This window comes from Brassica napus, chromosome C2 (assembly GCF_020379485.1).
Source record: "Brassica napus cultivar Da-Ae chromosome C2, Da-Ae, whole genome shotgun sequence".
Classification (NCBI taxonomy): Eukaryota; Viridiplantae; Streptophyta; class Magnoliopsida; order Brassicales; family Brassicaceae; genus Brassica; species Brassica napus.
Genome location: NC_063445.1, coordinates 13712140 through 13728473, shown reverse-complemented (window position 1 = coordinate 13728473; position 16334 = coordinate 13712140). Strand labels below are relative to the sequence as shown.

The 16334-nt window shown below is 39.6% G+C and overlaps 2 protein-coding genes across 2 annotated transcripts; both read left to right on the top strand.

The window, feature by feature from the left end:
- On the top strand, nucleotides 1-4375 carry LOC125582198. The gene is made up of 3 exons (XM_048748768.1): nucleotides 1-1393; nucleotides 1512-2791; nucleotides 3044-4375. The coding sequence occupies exons 1-3, from the start codon at nucleotides 1-3 to the stop codon at nucleotides 4373-4375; spliced, it is 4005 nt and encodes a 1334-aa protein (XP_048604725.1).
- Nucleotides 4376-4414: 39 nt separating this feature from the next.
- On the top strand, nucleotides 4415-4936 carry LOC125582197. Its single transcript, XM_048748767.1, has one exon. It carries the CDS (start codon nucleotides 4415-4417, stop codon nucleotides 4934-4936), a length of 522 nt encoding a protein of 173 aa, XP_048604724.1.
- Nucleotides 4937-16334: the final 11398 nt, after the last annotated feature.

Genomic DNA, 16334 nt, shown 5'->3' with positions numbered 1-16334 from the left:
ATGGCAAGAAGGGGAAGGAGTGATGGGGGACAAGATTGGATGATGGGTATAGACAGAGTCTCAAGAAGAAGAGGATTGGGATATGAATCCGAGGGAAGGGTGCAAACACAGGCGCACACCAACCAAGGATCCAGTGAAGAAAACGTAAGAAGAAACAACAATCTGTTTGGACATGATCAAGAGATACCACCAGAAGAAAACTTTCCACCAAACCGTACTGTAAGGGGAAGACCAGAAACAGGTGATAGCGTGTCAAGTGTCCAAGGACCTAGACCAGTGAGGCGGAATAACCCGATAGAACCAGATGTTCATGATCCACCACAACAAGGAGTAGGAATGGAGCACACTCTGAAGATGCTTCATGACGTGATAGTGAGGTCACTGCAACAACCTCAGGTGCAACCTCAGCCATTTATGCCACCACAACCTACAGTGGCTACACCGATGTTACCGTTGATAATTGCCATGAAGAATATGAAGACACCACATTTTGAAGGCGGGACAGATCCATTTCAAGCCGACCAATGGCTTCGAACTATGGAGAAAAACTTTGAGACCCTGACGTGTTCTGAAGAGTCTAAAAAGAAAATGGCAGTATATTACTTAGACAAAGACGCAGCAGAATGGTGGGAGAGTAAGGATCGCCAAGTGGGACATCTGGTCACCACTTGGGTGGCATTCAAACAGGAATTTGAACGCAAGTACTTCACTCTTGAGTTCAAGCGACGGCTTCAACGTCAGTTTGCTAACCTAGTACAAGGAGACAAGACAGTTAGAGAATATGAATCTGAGTTCAAGCGACTGCGACGACATGTGCTGCGAGGACAAGATGATGAAGAAACCATGATATCTAACTTTATGTTTGGTCTAAAACCAGAGTTAGAAAATAGACTGGCAGTCGGGAACTACGAGAGTCTCACCGAGCTAGTGGAAAAGGCTGTGAATGTGGAGATTGGATTGGAAGCTGAGAAGGCGGCAACTAAGAAATCCAAGCAGCATCAAGAAGGAAAGTATGGTGGAAACCAAAGATCTTTTAAGGGTAAAGATAAGGAAAAAGAATCGGGAGGGCCAAGTCGACGATCTCTGTTCACAGGGAAATGCTTTAACTGTGGCAAGATAGGCCATAAGTCAAGTGAATGCTACGGGAAGAAACCTGGATCCTTTCAGTCAAACTCCTACAATCCTACATGTTTCACGTGTGGAAAGAAAGGGCACATCTCTACCCAGTGCAGCATCAACCGTCCTATCCCAGCTACGCCAATCACTGTCCATCCTCCTCCAGCTCCACCTGCAATCGCACCAGCACCAAAAAGACAAGCTATAGGAGGTAGAGTTTACGCTTTAGAACTAGAGGATACTAAACCTCCAGGCTCATCTAAGGGTCCCATCACAGGTATTTGGGTTCTTTAACCTTACTAATTTGACTTTGTGTTGTGTGATTGCTTGTGATGGATTGGTTAATTTCTATTGGATAATTATTATGTTGTTGATATATATTGATGTTGTGGCAGGAACTTTACATGTTGCGGGGCATCCCACACATGTATTGTTCGACTCCGGGGCAACACATAGTTTTGTGACCCCTGAGGTAGCTGCCGAGTTTGTGGGATCATTTGTGATTGACAGGATGGATGTGGCTGTAATGACTCCCAGAGACCAAACCCTCCAAGCAAAAGAATGCCTCAGAAGAGTTATGTTAGTCATTTGCGAGAAGATGTTCTTGGCAGATTTGTTGGTGGTGCCCTTAAAAGGATATGAAGTTATCTTGGGCATGGATTGGTTATTAGGCTATCGGGCACAATTAGATTGTGGAAAAGGTTGTATTTCGTTCAAGGAGAACGGGCAACGACAAATAGTGTTTTACGGGATCAGTCCAAGCAAGTCTGTGTCTTTAGTAGCTACCTTGAGAGTGGAAGATTTGCTTAAGGATGGAGAAGCATATCTGGTAACAATATCTGCTAGTGAAGGGCCCACTAGCAATGGAGTTGAAATTACATATATTGCGGTAGTACAAGAGTTCGAGGATGTGTTTGTAGCGTTAAAAGAATTACCTCCACCTCGGAGTAACCCTTTCACAATTAACTTGGAACCTGGAGCTAAGCCGATAGCAAAGGCTCCTTACCGCATGGCACCCGCAGAGTTAGCAGAGTTGAAGAAACAACTTGAAGATTTAATGGAGAAAGGTTTCATAAGACCTAGCTCTTCACCATGGGGAGCTCCAGTCTTATTTGTCAAGAAGAAGGATGGTAGCATGCGACTTTGCATTGATTATCGAGGAATCAACTATATCACCATCAAAGATAAGTATCCTCTTCCGAGGATAGACGAGTTGTTGGATCAGCTAAGGGGAGCAACTTGGTTTTCGAAGATCGACTTGGCGTCGGGCTATCATCAGATTCCAATATCAGAAGGTGATGTCATGAAGACTGCGTTTAGAACTTGTTATGGACAATACGAGTTCGTAGTAATGCCTTTTGGACTTACTAACGCACCGGCGGCCTTCATGAGATTGATGAATGAAGTCTTCCACGATTATCTCGACAAGTTCGTGATAATCTTCATCGATGACATTTTAATATATTCCAAGACAGAGGTCGAGCACAAAGCATACTTGAAGCTAGTGTTGGAGCGGTTAAGAAACCAGAAGCTGTATGCCAAGTTCAGCAAGTGTTCTTTCTGGAAAAGAGAGATCGGGTTCTTAGGGCACCGTGTGTCTGGAGAAGGAGTTTCCGTAGATTCAGAAAAGGTGAAAGCCATCGAGGAATGGCAAAGGCCATCAATGGTAACCGAGGTAAGAAGTTTCCTCGGGTTAGCCGAGTATTATCGAAACTTCGTCAAGAACTTTTCTTCGATCGCTAAGCCCTTGACGAAGTTGACCGGAAAAGGAGTTCCGTTCATCTGGGGAAAATAAACGGATGAAGCATTTCAGAGATTGAAGAAAGCTTTGACCACAATACCGGTATTGGCATTACCTGAACAAGGTAAACTTTACACAGTATACGCAGATGCTTCTAGGGTTGGGTTGGGTTGTGTGTTGATGCAGGAAGGCAAAGTAATTGCTTATGCATCAAGGCAACTCAGGAAACATGAAGAGAACTACCCAACACATGATTTAGAAATGGCGGCAGTGGTGTTTGCGTTAAGGATTTGGAGATCGTACTTATATGGAGAAGTCGTGGAAGTATTCACAGATCATAAGAGTCTCAAGTACTTGTTCACACAGCCTGATTTGAACCTCCGACAAAGGCGATGGATGGAGTTTGTGGCGGATTACGACCTGAAGATTCAATACCATCCAGGCAAAGCTAATGTGGTCGCAGATGCACTAAGTCGTAGAAAGTTGGCTTCTGATGTTGGAAAGGAAGTGGAAGCGCTATCAAGTGAGCTCAAGTTGATGAGTTTATGGGCAATTGAAGGGGAGCTAAGTGAGCCTTTAGGCATGCGTTCCGTAAACCAGGCAGGTTTACTCGCACGGATCAGACAGGAGCAACAACGTGATGAAAAGTTAAAAGGGATCATCGCAGAAGTCAAAAATGAAGAAGCTCCAAATGAAAGTGGCTATCATGTGGGGGCAGATGATACACTATTACTTAATGAGAGGATATCAGTACCACAGGGAGAAGGGCTACGAGATGAGATTTTGAAGTCGGCGCATCACTCGTTACTCAGTATCCATCCCAGGAGTACGAAAATGTATCGAGATATCCGAAGGTATTACCATTGGCCAGGAATGAAGAAATCAGTGGCGCGATGGGTGGCTCAATGTCAAACTTGTCAACAAGTCAAATTCGAGCATCAGATTCCAGGAGGATTGTTACAAAGCTTACCAGTACCTCAGTGGAAATGGGATTTCGCATCCATGGATTTCATCACTGGGTTACCCCCGGCTCGAGGTAGATCAAATAACGCAATATGGGTGATTGTCGACAGACTGACGAAGGTGGCGCACTTGTTACCGATGAAGGAAACCGATAAGGTAGAAGTATTGGCAGAGATGTATGTGGACCAAATTGTGAGGTTGCATGGTATGCCAACAAATATTGTCTCCGATCGAGATCCTAGATTCACCTCAAATTTTTGGAAGGCGTTACAAGAAGCAGTGGGAACTAAGTTATTCATAAGCACCGCGTATCATCCCGAGACGGACGGCCAAACCAAAAGAACCATTCGCACCATAGAGGATATGATGCGGATGTGTATATTGGATTGGGCGGGAAGCTGGGAAAAGCATTTACCATTAGTCGAATTCTCCTACAACAACAGCTTTCATTCTAGCATAGGTATGGCACCATATGAGGCGCTTTATGGGGGACCATGGAAAACACCTTTATGCTGGACCGAAGTTGGAGAAAGAAGAGAGTTTGGGGAATTGTAGAAGAGACGATGAAAAAAGTTGGAGATCATTCGAACCAATATGAAGAAAGCACAGGATAGACAAAAGAAGTACGCTGCTCAATCAAGGAGAGAAATGGTGTTCAGTATTGGTGATTGGGTTTATCTGAAAGTGTCAGGTCAAAAAGGAAAGGACCGATTCGGGAAGGTCGGCAAACTAGCGGTAAGATTCATTGGGTCTTACCAGTTTATACAACGAATCAGAGAGGTAGCTTATCGTCTCAACCTACCTGAAGAGATGCAAATACATCCGGTATTTCACGTATCAATGCTGCGGAAACATGTTCATGATCCCAGCGCTATTGAGACAGAGCAACTCGAAAACCTGCAAACAAACCTCACTTATCCAGAGGGACCAATCCGAATAGGTGAGCGTCGGATACCAAGATTGAAAAATCGAGAAATTCCTCAAGTCCAAGTTTTCTGGGGTAAGCGGAACCGTGTAGTTGTGACCTGGGAGGATGAATCAAGATTCAAAGCGTTGCATCCAGAGTTCTTCCATGAAGATGTAGTGATGGAAGAAGGGGCATCACCGGATCCTTAGAGAATTCGGGGACGAATTCTAATAGGGGGAGGAGGATGTAATACCCCGTCTTAAAAAAAAAAAACCTAATTTCGGTTTTATGGAATTTCTCGGAGAAGCCGAAGGCTCGGGAAATTTTTATCCTCAAGGTTAAGGTTATTCTGGAGTCTATTAAAAATATTGATCTCATCAGAACGGGAGCGGAAGAATATTCAGGATTGATCGCGGGACGAAAATTCACCAGAAGGGCCGAAATCGCGCAAATCGACCGAGAAGCTCGAGGTGGCTTGATCTAAGGGATCAGTACGTGGTCTCAACCATTAAACCTGCTGAGTGTCAACACAAGAAGGAGGTGTAGACATGCATGAAGAAGTTCCATGCAGCTCGACACACAGAAGCACAAGGTGTCGCAGTACCTGCGATCTGCTCATGCGAACCGACATGCAGAGGCCCGTGTGTCGCGATGCATGAACACCAGACATGCTGAAGGGCAAGTGGACGTGGAGGTGTCTTATGGCATGGCCAGGAGGCATGCAACAGGGCATGTGGACGCCCATGTGTCGCCACACATGCGACCGGAAGCATGCGAGACGACACACATGCGATCCAGTGGCATGTTCTTATTGGCCGGCAACTTCTATATATACCCAGCCACCCTTCACCATTTTTACTCATCTCATTCCATAGAAACCAAAGCAAAACGTGGTTAGAGAGAGAGAGAGAAAAAGAAGTGAGGTGCTTTAGAAGTATAGACATTTCCAAAGACCGATAAACTGCCGGGAAATTCTGAACGACTGTCCAGAACTGAAAGAAGTTTTTTCAGAGTTCTGATCAGTCCAGACCAGTCCACTCAAGAAATCGACGTTGAGTTTTGGGATTTAACATCACGGTACCAAGACGAAGATTTGGAGGGGATAAAAGGGGTTTGGTCAACATCCGAAATCAAAGAGTCGAGCCACATCGCTTAATCACTGTGAGTCACGGTTAATTGTTTGTTAACGTGTTTTTAATGAAGGTTCCTGACATCGGAGACGGTTTCCGAGCTAGGATAGCCGGACCGGTCTAGGTGTCAGTTTGTGGATCCGAGGCTTGAGACGATGTCTGGACTAAGTGGATAGCAAGACTAGTCTAAGCACCCGGATTATTGTGATTATGTGATTATTATACGTTGTTATAGTGTGTACCTCGTGTTGGTTCTAGTAGTAGTTTGCAGGTCATTGCTTCCTCAAATGGTACCACTAAGCCGGTCGTGGTCCGGAAAGTGGTGGGCTCGGTTGAACTTGGCTTGATCACCAAGGCCGAGTGTCACACGTGGATGTGACAGCCCCCAGAAAGTCCGATAGAGGACCGGGGCACGGCGATTCTGATTGAGGACCGTGACCGGGCGATTCCCAAGCGTCTACATCTGTGTGGTGTAATAGTGAAGGGATTGCCGGTGTCCCTTATGTGGAGGAAGAATGATTTTGTTGGGCCCTAGGAATATATATATATATATATGTTGTTTGATTGATGCGACACTCATAAAGAGTGTTTTGATTTAATATGGTTTAATGGTTTATTGCTTAAATCGGTCTTGCTTTATGATTTTGAATGTTGCTTGTTGAACTATCCGTCTTGCTTGTGTTTAGGGTTAGGTTTAGAATGACGGGTAGTTGTATATGCTAGATAGGGAACCCTGGCTCACTGAGTGAAACTAGTTCACTCACTCCTCACATCCTTTTGCAGGTTACTAGTAGAAAGGACCATAGCGCTCGCGGAACTGTAGGAGCTGGTGTAGATTGGACATCTTTTGCTAAAGATTCGTTTTCAAGATATATAAATGTATGTTTTACTTTCCACCGCGTCCATGGACCCTATGTATAATATTTTGAGCTTGTGAACTTCATGTTTTATAGATATGGAATAAAGTATGTTTCATATTCGTGACGTGTTGAATCTGATATTAGGTTAGTCCAACCTAACACAACTCTATGATTTGGTACGGGTTGCAAAGCCTTAGGCCGAAGATTAGAGGAAACGAGTTTTGAATGGATATTATGGGTTACAGAATTATGTTTGTGACTTGGAAAGTCTATTCTCAACCCATCGTAACACTTTCGGACTTGGCAGAGGAAGGTCGTTCGGGCATGTTCTTGTTTGATTGTTGCTCGGCTGACTGACCGATGTCTAAAACGGTTCGGGGGTGTTACATTCACGATCCAATGGTTGTTGATCACGGTTGATGATGGTTGTTGCCTTCTTCTTGGCCTTCTTACACTTGTCAATCGTGGTTATCAAGTTGAACCTTTGCTCAATCTGCTCTTGCATATACATAGGCTTCAAGTCAGCATCAATCATAATCTCGTCCATGAAGAGCTTCAAAATCACACCGGACTTTAGTATCTTACTGTACCCGTCCTTTTGGCATTTGTGCTCATCTTCATCTGTAATCACCATCCACTTCCCATATCTCTCTTCATAAGAGAAATAGATTCTCCATGGGCATTTGTCTTTAGTCCCACACACAGCCCCTGATTTAATTTTCCCCCATTTATTCACCTTAATATTCCACCCTCCCTTCAAAGCAAACTCAACTAATGCATCTTTGAAATCTTCAACTGTGTTAAACACTTGCCTTAGCTCTAGGTGACCATCTCCTGGTTTGAATCTCAACATAGCCTCCTATTCCTCACCATCAAAATTGGGAGGCGTGTTATAATAGTCAAAATCTTCATCAACAAAGCCATCAACATTTCTTTCTACTCGGATCTCTTCTTCACGAAGTTCCTGAACCTGCTCTTCCTCAGGATGATCTACTGAGTTCACTATGAACAAATTAACAATTCCTTTCCACTCACCCGCTTCATACATCGTTCTGAAATCATCATCTCTAACATGGCTCAGTTTCTTTCTATCCTTGTGATTCTCAAAAGGAAGCGTGTACCACAACTTCTGGACATATAATCCCTCCCCAAACTCATCTAATAAAGATGTGAACAACTCCTCTTGTTTGCATTCAATTGTTTTAACATCTCTACCAATATAGCCAACATCACCGCTTCTTTTCTTCACCCAATATCTACCGAAACTAACATTAAATGTTACAATCTCTAACATTCTATTAAAGAGAAGAGAAAATTTCAACAAACTAAACCAATTTTGGTTTCCAGTCACTAACAATCAGCAATCTAAACATTTTGTGAGGAAATAAATTACCTCATTTTCCAGTAGCTAACACCCTTCGATGACCCAACACTCGTGTTCTCGTGAAAGACCTTCGGATCGTGAAAGACCTTTGGATCTTCAAGTTTCTAAGATTTTCGTGTTCTTGTCTAAAAGAGAGAGAGAGAGAGAAAGACTCGAGAGCTTAAGTCGAAGAAGAAGGGGCTAGGGTTTCTAATTTTAATTTTGCCCCAATTCAAAACGACGTCGTTTTGATTAATGAATCAAACGACGTCGTTTTGTGCTTGCGCCAGAATAAATTAAATGCCACGTATTATCCTATTACGCATGGTTTAACGTCAGACTAATGGTAAGTTAGTCAAGGTAAGATTTAATGATATGGATTGAAGTTTGGGTTGGAAATTTAAATAAAAACTTAGTTCAGGTATGGTTTCGCACTAATGTTTAGTATGGGTATGAAAAGGCAGGACAGAAGAAGTTGGGGTAAAAAAAAGCACTTTTCCTGTGAAATGAAAGTTAACTTACAGTTCATCAGTTTAAATCTTCTCGTGTTGAGTAATGATTTTAGAATATATGTTCTTTGACATAAGTCATTTTATGCAACTATTTTAGAATAGATGTTTTTGATGTCGAAGAAGGATTAATATTTTATAGAAAACATATTAGGTTTATAAAGTAGGTCAATAAGTTAAGGTTGTTACACAATTTTGTAGATTCGCCAACTAATTTTTATCATAATATCTTTTGAAATATCTCCAAAATGCTTACAAGATACATTAATCGAATATGTTGAAAGATACTGGCCTGGATTTTTATATAAATCAAATATGCTGAAATTTAATGTATATTTCTCATAAATTTCGTGAAATTGTTAAAAAAATATTTGAACACAGAGAACTCCAAAAACTATTAATAGGTAAGATCTTATAAATGAAAAAATTGGTTAAAACAGAAAGTTTATAATAAATTTTTTAATAGATGTGTTAGTATTAGGTAAGCTTCCTAGGTGTTTAATTGATTGTTATGAGGTACAATTATTATGAACACGATTACTATAGATATTTTCTAATATATTGTATTAGGAAGATATTAATTATCTGTTATGATATTCCCTGAAAATACTGATAATATATATAGCGTTTTTGAATGTATTGATATGAATAGGTTTAACATATTCACTATTTGAAAAATGTATAGTGTAATTGTTGTATCAATGATATATACCATAAGTTCATAACCGAGAATTTATAATACAATATATTGAATAAACCGGATTATTTTTAGTATACTAAACATGTATAATTTTGCCTAGATAAGAATTTCCATGTATGTGTTTCAAAAAAAAAAAAAAAAGAATTTCCATGTATATAAAATGTATGAGATGTAAAATAACAATTAGATTTCGTGAATGTACAGATTAGTGTTCATATATTGTGTTTATATCAATTTTGTTGGGCATATATATGTAACCGGTTTAGAATAAAAAAATTTGGGACATTTTAGCTCGTTCATAGATCATCATATTTAGTGTTCATTTAAAATTGTCATCCTATTAAAACGGGATGGTCTAAGTTTTCTGGTTTGAAATATGAATCGGATTAAACACATTATGACAAGAAATAAGAATACTAAACGATAGAGAAAATATACATAGTTCAATCGTATTTATTTAGTATAAATTATTAAACTATTATGGTAAATCAATAGAAATCGTTTTTATAGAAATTAATAGTGAACCAGTTTTTTTTACGGGGATTTACCAAATATGACACAAAACTTGATTTTGATTGCAAAAGTATACCCAAACTTGAATCAAATGCAAAAGTAATCCAAAAGCCTTATGAAATTACAGTCAGCCCCTTGTGAGTAAACAAAAAAACAGAACTCATTTTTACGAATATATCCCCGCTAAGTCTTCTGAGTCTTCTGAGATTCTGTTAAGTTTTCTGGACGACGTCCACGGAAGTCGTCTGGTATAGTTGATCTTAAAAATAATTTATAAATTTTGTAAAAAATATTTTGATTAGCGAATAATTAAAATCATGTAATTATAAACAGTTTTAAATGATATAAATTAAGATATAATAAAATTAAATTATTTTCAACATAGATGAGTGAAAGTAGTGAATCATTATATTCTTTGGTCTAGGGTTTGGCAACATATGTTGTAGTATTGTATGTATTCTTAGGGTTAGATTTTGGAAAGCTTAAATGTTTTTTTGAAAAATTAAATTTTTATCTACATGTGATTATTTCTGTGTATAGTAAACACTTTTAAAGTTTAATTTGATTTTATGAAATGTTTAGTTAGTTAATTTAGTTTATGGGTTATGTTTAGGGTCTAGACGACTAACATGTAAGTTGTCTGGGAAGTCTTCTAACTCCCGCTAAAAATATTTTAGTTTCCCGCTAAAAATATTTTAGTTTCCCGCTAAAAATATTGAAGTCTTCTGGGCGACTTACAAGTACGTCGTCTAGTAAGTCTTCTGATCAAAAATATTTAACCATATTGGAATTTTTGTCTCCATATATAAAAAAGCATTTACACATTCTCTCTCCTTCTCTCAAATGGCTGCAACAAAAATGGCATGTTCCTCATTCTAAAACTCTCTAAACTCTCTCTAATCTCTTTGAACTTATAAACACCAAACTTTATATCAATTTATTGTTTTTGTCTCATGTCTTTCTCACTAGTTTATCTTGTTTTGCAGGTTTTTCATCACATGGTTCTCATCTTCCACACATTTAAAGGTAGATTTAATAATTTTAGATATGTATTTTTGTGTGTTCTATAAAGGTAGATCTATCTAATATTCCACTCATTTTCCCTGTTTTTAAGTCATTTGAACATTTTTGGAGATGCAGGTTTTTCATATCTGGATTTGGATATGCAGGTTTTTCAGATCTGGAAGACTTCTGGGGTAGAAGACTTCCAGACAACTTCCAGGAAGACTTCCAGACGACTTCCAGGAAGTCTTCCAGACGACTTCCAGGAAGTCTTCCAGACGACTTCCAGGAAGTCTTCCAGACGACTTCCAGGCAGTCTTCTGACGGAGTCTTATCCCATGTCTCCCTTTGATAATAGATCCGAGCGTTTTGGTAAGTTCTTATGTGGATTTTTTTTTCATTTGGTAACCTCCTGCTGCATAAAATTTATACTTTTTTCCAAACTAAAACTCTTCAAACCCACTCTAATCTCTTTGACTTGAAAACACTAAACTTTATATGAATTTTTCATTTTTGTCTCACGTCTTTCTCACTAATATATCTTTTTGTTGCAGGTTTTAATCACATGGTTCTCATCTTCCACTTGGATATATACTTTGTATGTTCTATAAAAGTATGTCTATCTAATTTTCCACTCATTTTCTTTGTTTTTGAGCCATTTGAACGGTTTTTGATATGATATGCAGGTTTTACAGATCAGGGTTTGATATACATGTTTTTCAGATCTGGATCAGACTTTGGAATACTTATGGGAAGTCTTCTCGGAAGTCTTCTAAAATATAATGTGTTAGAAGACTTTCAGGAAGTCTTCCAGACGACTTCCAGGAAGTCTTCCAGACGACTTCCAGGAAGTCTTCCAGACGACTTCCAGGAAGTCTTCCAGGAAGTCTTTCAGACGACTTCCAGGAAGTCTTCTGACGGGGTCTTCTTCAATATCAAGTGGAGTCTAAGCTTGTCTTTGTAGAGGAATGATCTATACTAGTTTTGTTTGTGGTATGTTTTGTGATTTGCATGTGTACTCTTTAGTTGTGACTTTTTTGTAAATTTGAAGAGATATTAATGAAAAAGTTTGGTAAATATATATGTTCATTTTCTACGACATTATCTTACCAAAATTACTTGACATTGAAGTTATTGATACAACTTCAATAGCAAAACACAATAACACAAAAAATTAATCAAATTTATTACAACTAAGGGAGAAGAATTCTCAAGAAAACTTAGTCAAATTCACAAAAGATAAAACATTACATAAGTTCAAAGCTAGAACACTTTCATTAGATACATAAGTAAAAAGTATATCTTATGATCTGAGAAGACACATTAAATCATGTTACTTGATATTCTTGAAGTTACTTAACACTTTTGAAAATTAAATAAGCATATCTTAAAGTTACTTAACAAATTTACAAAAACTAACGTAGAAGACTTCCACGGAAGTCTTCTCAATTAGCTAGAAACTTTACAAAGCATGAATGTTGGTAACCTTATAAATATCACCAATTAAATTATAAATTTCATTCAGTAGCCCCAATATTGACTAATATACATGAATTAACAAACAAAAAAAAAGTCTTTATAGTTTTAGAGAAAATGAAAGTTTATTAAACATTGACGCAGACGACTTCCACGGAGGTCGTCTGGTAGACTTCTAGGAAGTCGTCCATTTAGGTTAATTTTGCAATTGATATTTAACCTAGACGACTTACATGAAAGTCGTCCATCTTTGTTTGTTTAAAAAAAAAATCTAGACGCCTTCCATGTAAGTCGTCTAGGGAAAATTGGTTAGTTTTGCATTTGACCGGATTGTGTCAAAAATTTCACTTTTCCTGGACGACTGTAGAAAATTAAAAAATTAATATTTTGTTATACCTAGACGACTTCCATGTAAGTCGTCACAGGTTAGTTTTGCAATTGAAAAATAAAACAAAAAAATTATTTTTTTCTAGACGACTTACACGGAAGTCGTCCGTCCGACGACTTACATGGAAGTCTTCCAAGATAAGCATGGTTTGACCAGAATCTCGGAATAAAATTATGGACGACTTTCGTGGAAGTCGTCTGATGGACGACTTCCGTGTAAGTCGTCCAGACAAAAATAATTTTTTTTTATTTTTCAACTGCAAAACTAATCTGAGACGACTTACATGGAAGTCGTCTAGGTATAACAAAATATTTTTTTTTTAATTTTCTACTGGACGACTTCCATGTAAGTCGTCATAGGAAAAGTCAAATTTCTGACACAATCCGGTCAAATGCAAAACTAACCCATTTTCCCTAGAGAATCTACATGGAAGTCGTCTCGATTTTTTTTTAACAAACAAAGATGGACGACTTCTATGTAAGTCGTCTAGAAAAACACATTTAAAAGTCAATTGCAAAATTAACCTCTGCATTGACCAGAAGACTTCCATGTAAGTCGTCTACAGCCAGACGACTTCCCCGGAAGTCGTCTGGCTGTAGACGGCTTGTTTCATAGTTTCAACCAGTGAGATAACTTGTTTAGCACACATAAGTCTTCTCCAAGCACCCAGAATCTCAAACAAAAGTTACCCACCAAGAATCGTAAGCTTCAATGGCTCTATGAACCATAAAATTTTTAGAATCAAAATCTTGGGTTTTTTTTGGATGAATATGGAGACAAAGTAAAGAGATATTGTTTTTTGTTCATAAGAATTGAAAAAGAAAGAGTGTAAATCGATTTTTAGGTGCATTAAGAGTTTCAATTTGGTTGTTCATCGTGGTTGGTGTATTGATGGCAATGACAATATTGTGAATACTTGAGGAAGATGAGGGTGATAGAGTAAAATATGCATTTTCAGAAAAAAAAAGTGATGGCATTTTCGTAAATAATATGAACTTTGGGGTGAAAGAGACAAGTCAAAGTTCCAAAAAAAACATAGGTTAGTTTTGTGTTTGACTTCAAGTTTTGAGTCATATTTGCAAAAAGCCATTTTTTTTAACCCTGTCGAAATATTAGGAAAATACAATTAATGAATTATCCTGGTTGTAAACATAGGAGAGAAGGTGTATTACATTTAAGGTACCTGAACACTAGAGACCGTCACAGTAATTATTTGCTGTTCACAAATATGCCGGTGCGGGTCAAGGCGAATGTTGAGGCTGTTTGTGATCAATCCGAGAGTCTTATAGGATCTCTTGCCTCAGTCCGCCATCTCTCTTTGTGTTCTAAATTTTCAAACGTAAGCTTTTGTTAATTTGGAATCACTCAAGTCACAACCCTAATTGTTTTCTGTCAATTTTAATTTTACTTTGTTTGTTCGCTTCGGTTACAGATTCCATACCATGCAGGCACTTCCTTTGCCTTTCTTGAACATCTAGAGCTGTGTACTTGTTCTTCGGAGTGGTGGAATCTACTTTCCCGCATAATCACAGACCCCCTAACCCTTCGAGTTCTCAAGCTTAAGTCGGTATGTAGTATTCAGTTTCCTTTTTTTTTTTTTTTTTTTTTTTTTTTCTGTCACTGAAAATTATATTAAAAAATTAAAGCAGGCCCAATGGACTTCAGCCCAGGTTCGTTACAGGAAATCGAAGGGACTCCTTCGCTAGTCGATCACAAACAGAGTTGTTTGATCTTGAAACATGAAAAAAGAAGATAGAGGCGAAAACAGTAGAGATCGATCTGATGCCGGAGACAACACCAATAATATCTTTTCTCTGCGATGTGCCGTTGATTGCTCCAAGGAGCGTTGTGCAGTTGGTGTAGACTTTCAGATCGGGGATCTCGAGGTCCACTGCCTTTTATAGAGCCGCTCTCACCGCCAAGGCTTCCGCCATCAGCGGTGATCCGACAAACTCCTGGACGAGGGTTTCTTCCATTGCGGTCGGAGGGGATGTGCCTGAGAATGTCCACACTAGTCCAGCTCTCTTCCTTTCCTTGTCCCACGCCGCGTATGTATTGCATATAACCGCCGTCGATTGTTGTTGTTGACTTCCCATTGATGGAGCCGCTTCTCTCGCAATCTGCTGTGGAGAAGAATGCGCTTGAGTCTTTTGCTGAGCCAGGTTCCATTCCTTTGCTGATGCTAGTCCCTTTGTTGCTGTTTCTTTGGATGAGCTGTTCTTATTTTCAAAGACCAGAGCATTCCTTGAGGTCCAAATTGCCCAACAGATCCAGGGTAGGACGTTACCACTTATTCCTGTCAGGGGGAGGCAAATCATTTTCCGGAACTTGGTGATCACGTTCGTGAAGCTATCCTCAGCGGCTATGTGAACCGTTTGAGCTAGAGGTACTACGCTCCATACTTCTTTCGCAAATGAACTGTTGAAGAAGAGATGGGTTTTTGTCTCTCTTTCTTGGCATCTCACGCACTTCATGTCTGAGCCCATTCCTCGTTTCTGTAGGTTCTCTCCTAGGGGAAGAGCGTTTTGTATGATTGACCACAAGAATATCTTCATTTTTGGAGAGAAGGAGCCTTTCCAGACGTCTTTAATCCAATCGAAGTCTCCTGGGTTTGCTTGCAGTATCTGAGGTAGAGGGCATGATGCAGTGGAGTTATATCCTGATCTCGTAGAGTATATCCCTGAAGGCAGAGGAAGCCAGATGACCGAGTCTTCAGCTCCAGACTTGCTTGGGTGGAGGCATTAGATTTGGTCAGCAAAGGCAGGTAATACTTCTGTGATTCTCTTTTTATTCCACTCTAGGTTTGAAGTGAGTAGGTCTGCCACCGTTAGGTCTTTTACTACTTCTCCAGTCGGGCCATAGGGTTTGGTTTGAGTATCTAGAGAAATCCAAGAATCTCTCCAGCTGTTTATTGTATTACCATTTCCTATGGCCTTTCCTAGGTTGCCTTGTAGTAGATCTCTCCCGGCCAGAATCCCCCTCCAGCCGTGTGAGCACGAACTAGACGCTGAGACTTTTAGAAAGCTCAGTTTGTGACAATATTTTCCCATCAGTGTGCGTGCTACGAGGCTACTTGGGGCCGTTAGGATTCTCCAAGCTACTTTGGCGAGTAGAGCTTGGTTGAATATTTGGATATCTCTGAAACTCAAACCTCCACTCCCTTTAGGTTGAGTTAGCTTGTCCCAAGCCACCCAGCACATTTTCTTTTTCCCTTGGGGACCATCCCACCAATATCTAGTTAAGACTAATTGTATTCTCTTACACAAACTTACAGGTATCAAGAACCAAGACATGGTGTATGTTGGTGTTGAGGTGAGGACAGACTTCAGCATAGTGAGTTTACCAGCTTTAGACAGTAGTCTTGTTGATAGGCTCATAGCTCGCTGTCGGATTCTGTCAACTAAGGCAGTGAAGATGTCTGTCTTTTTCCTGCCAAAGTGTTCTGGTACTCCCAAGTACTTCCCCACTCCACCTTCTTTACTGATTCCAAGAATTAACTTTGCCTCTTCTTTGACTGCAGGGGGTGTTTTTGAGGAGAAGGTAATGGAGGATTTGGTCTTATTAATCTGTTGTCCAGATGCTCTCCCGTATTTTGAGAGGATTTCCACTAGCGCTGCACAGTTCTTCGTCGAGGATTGACAGAAGAACATGGTATCATATGCAAAG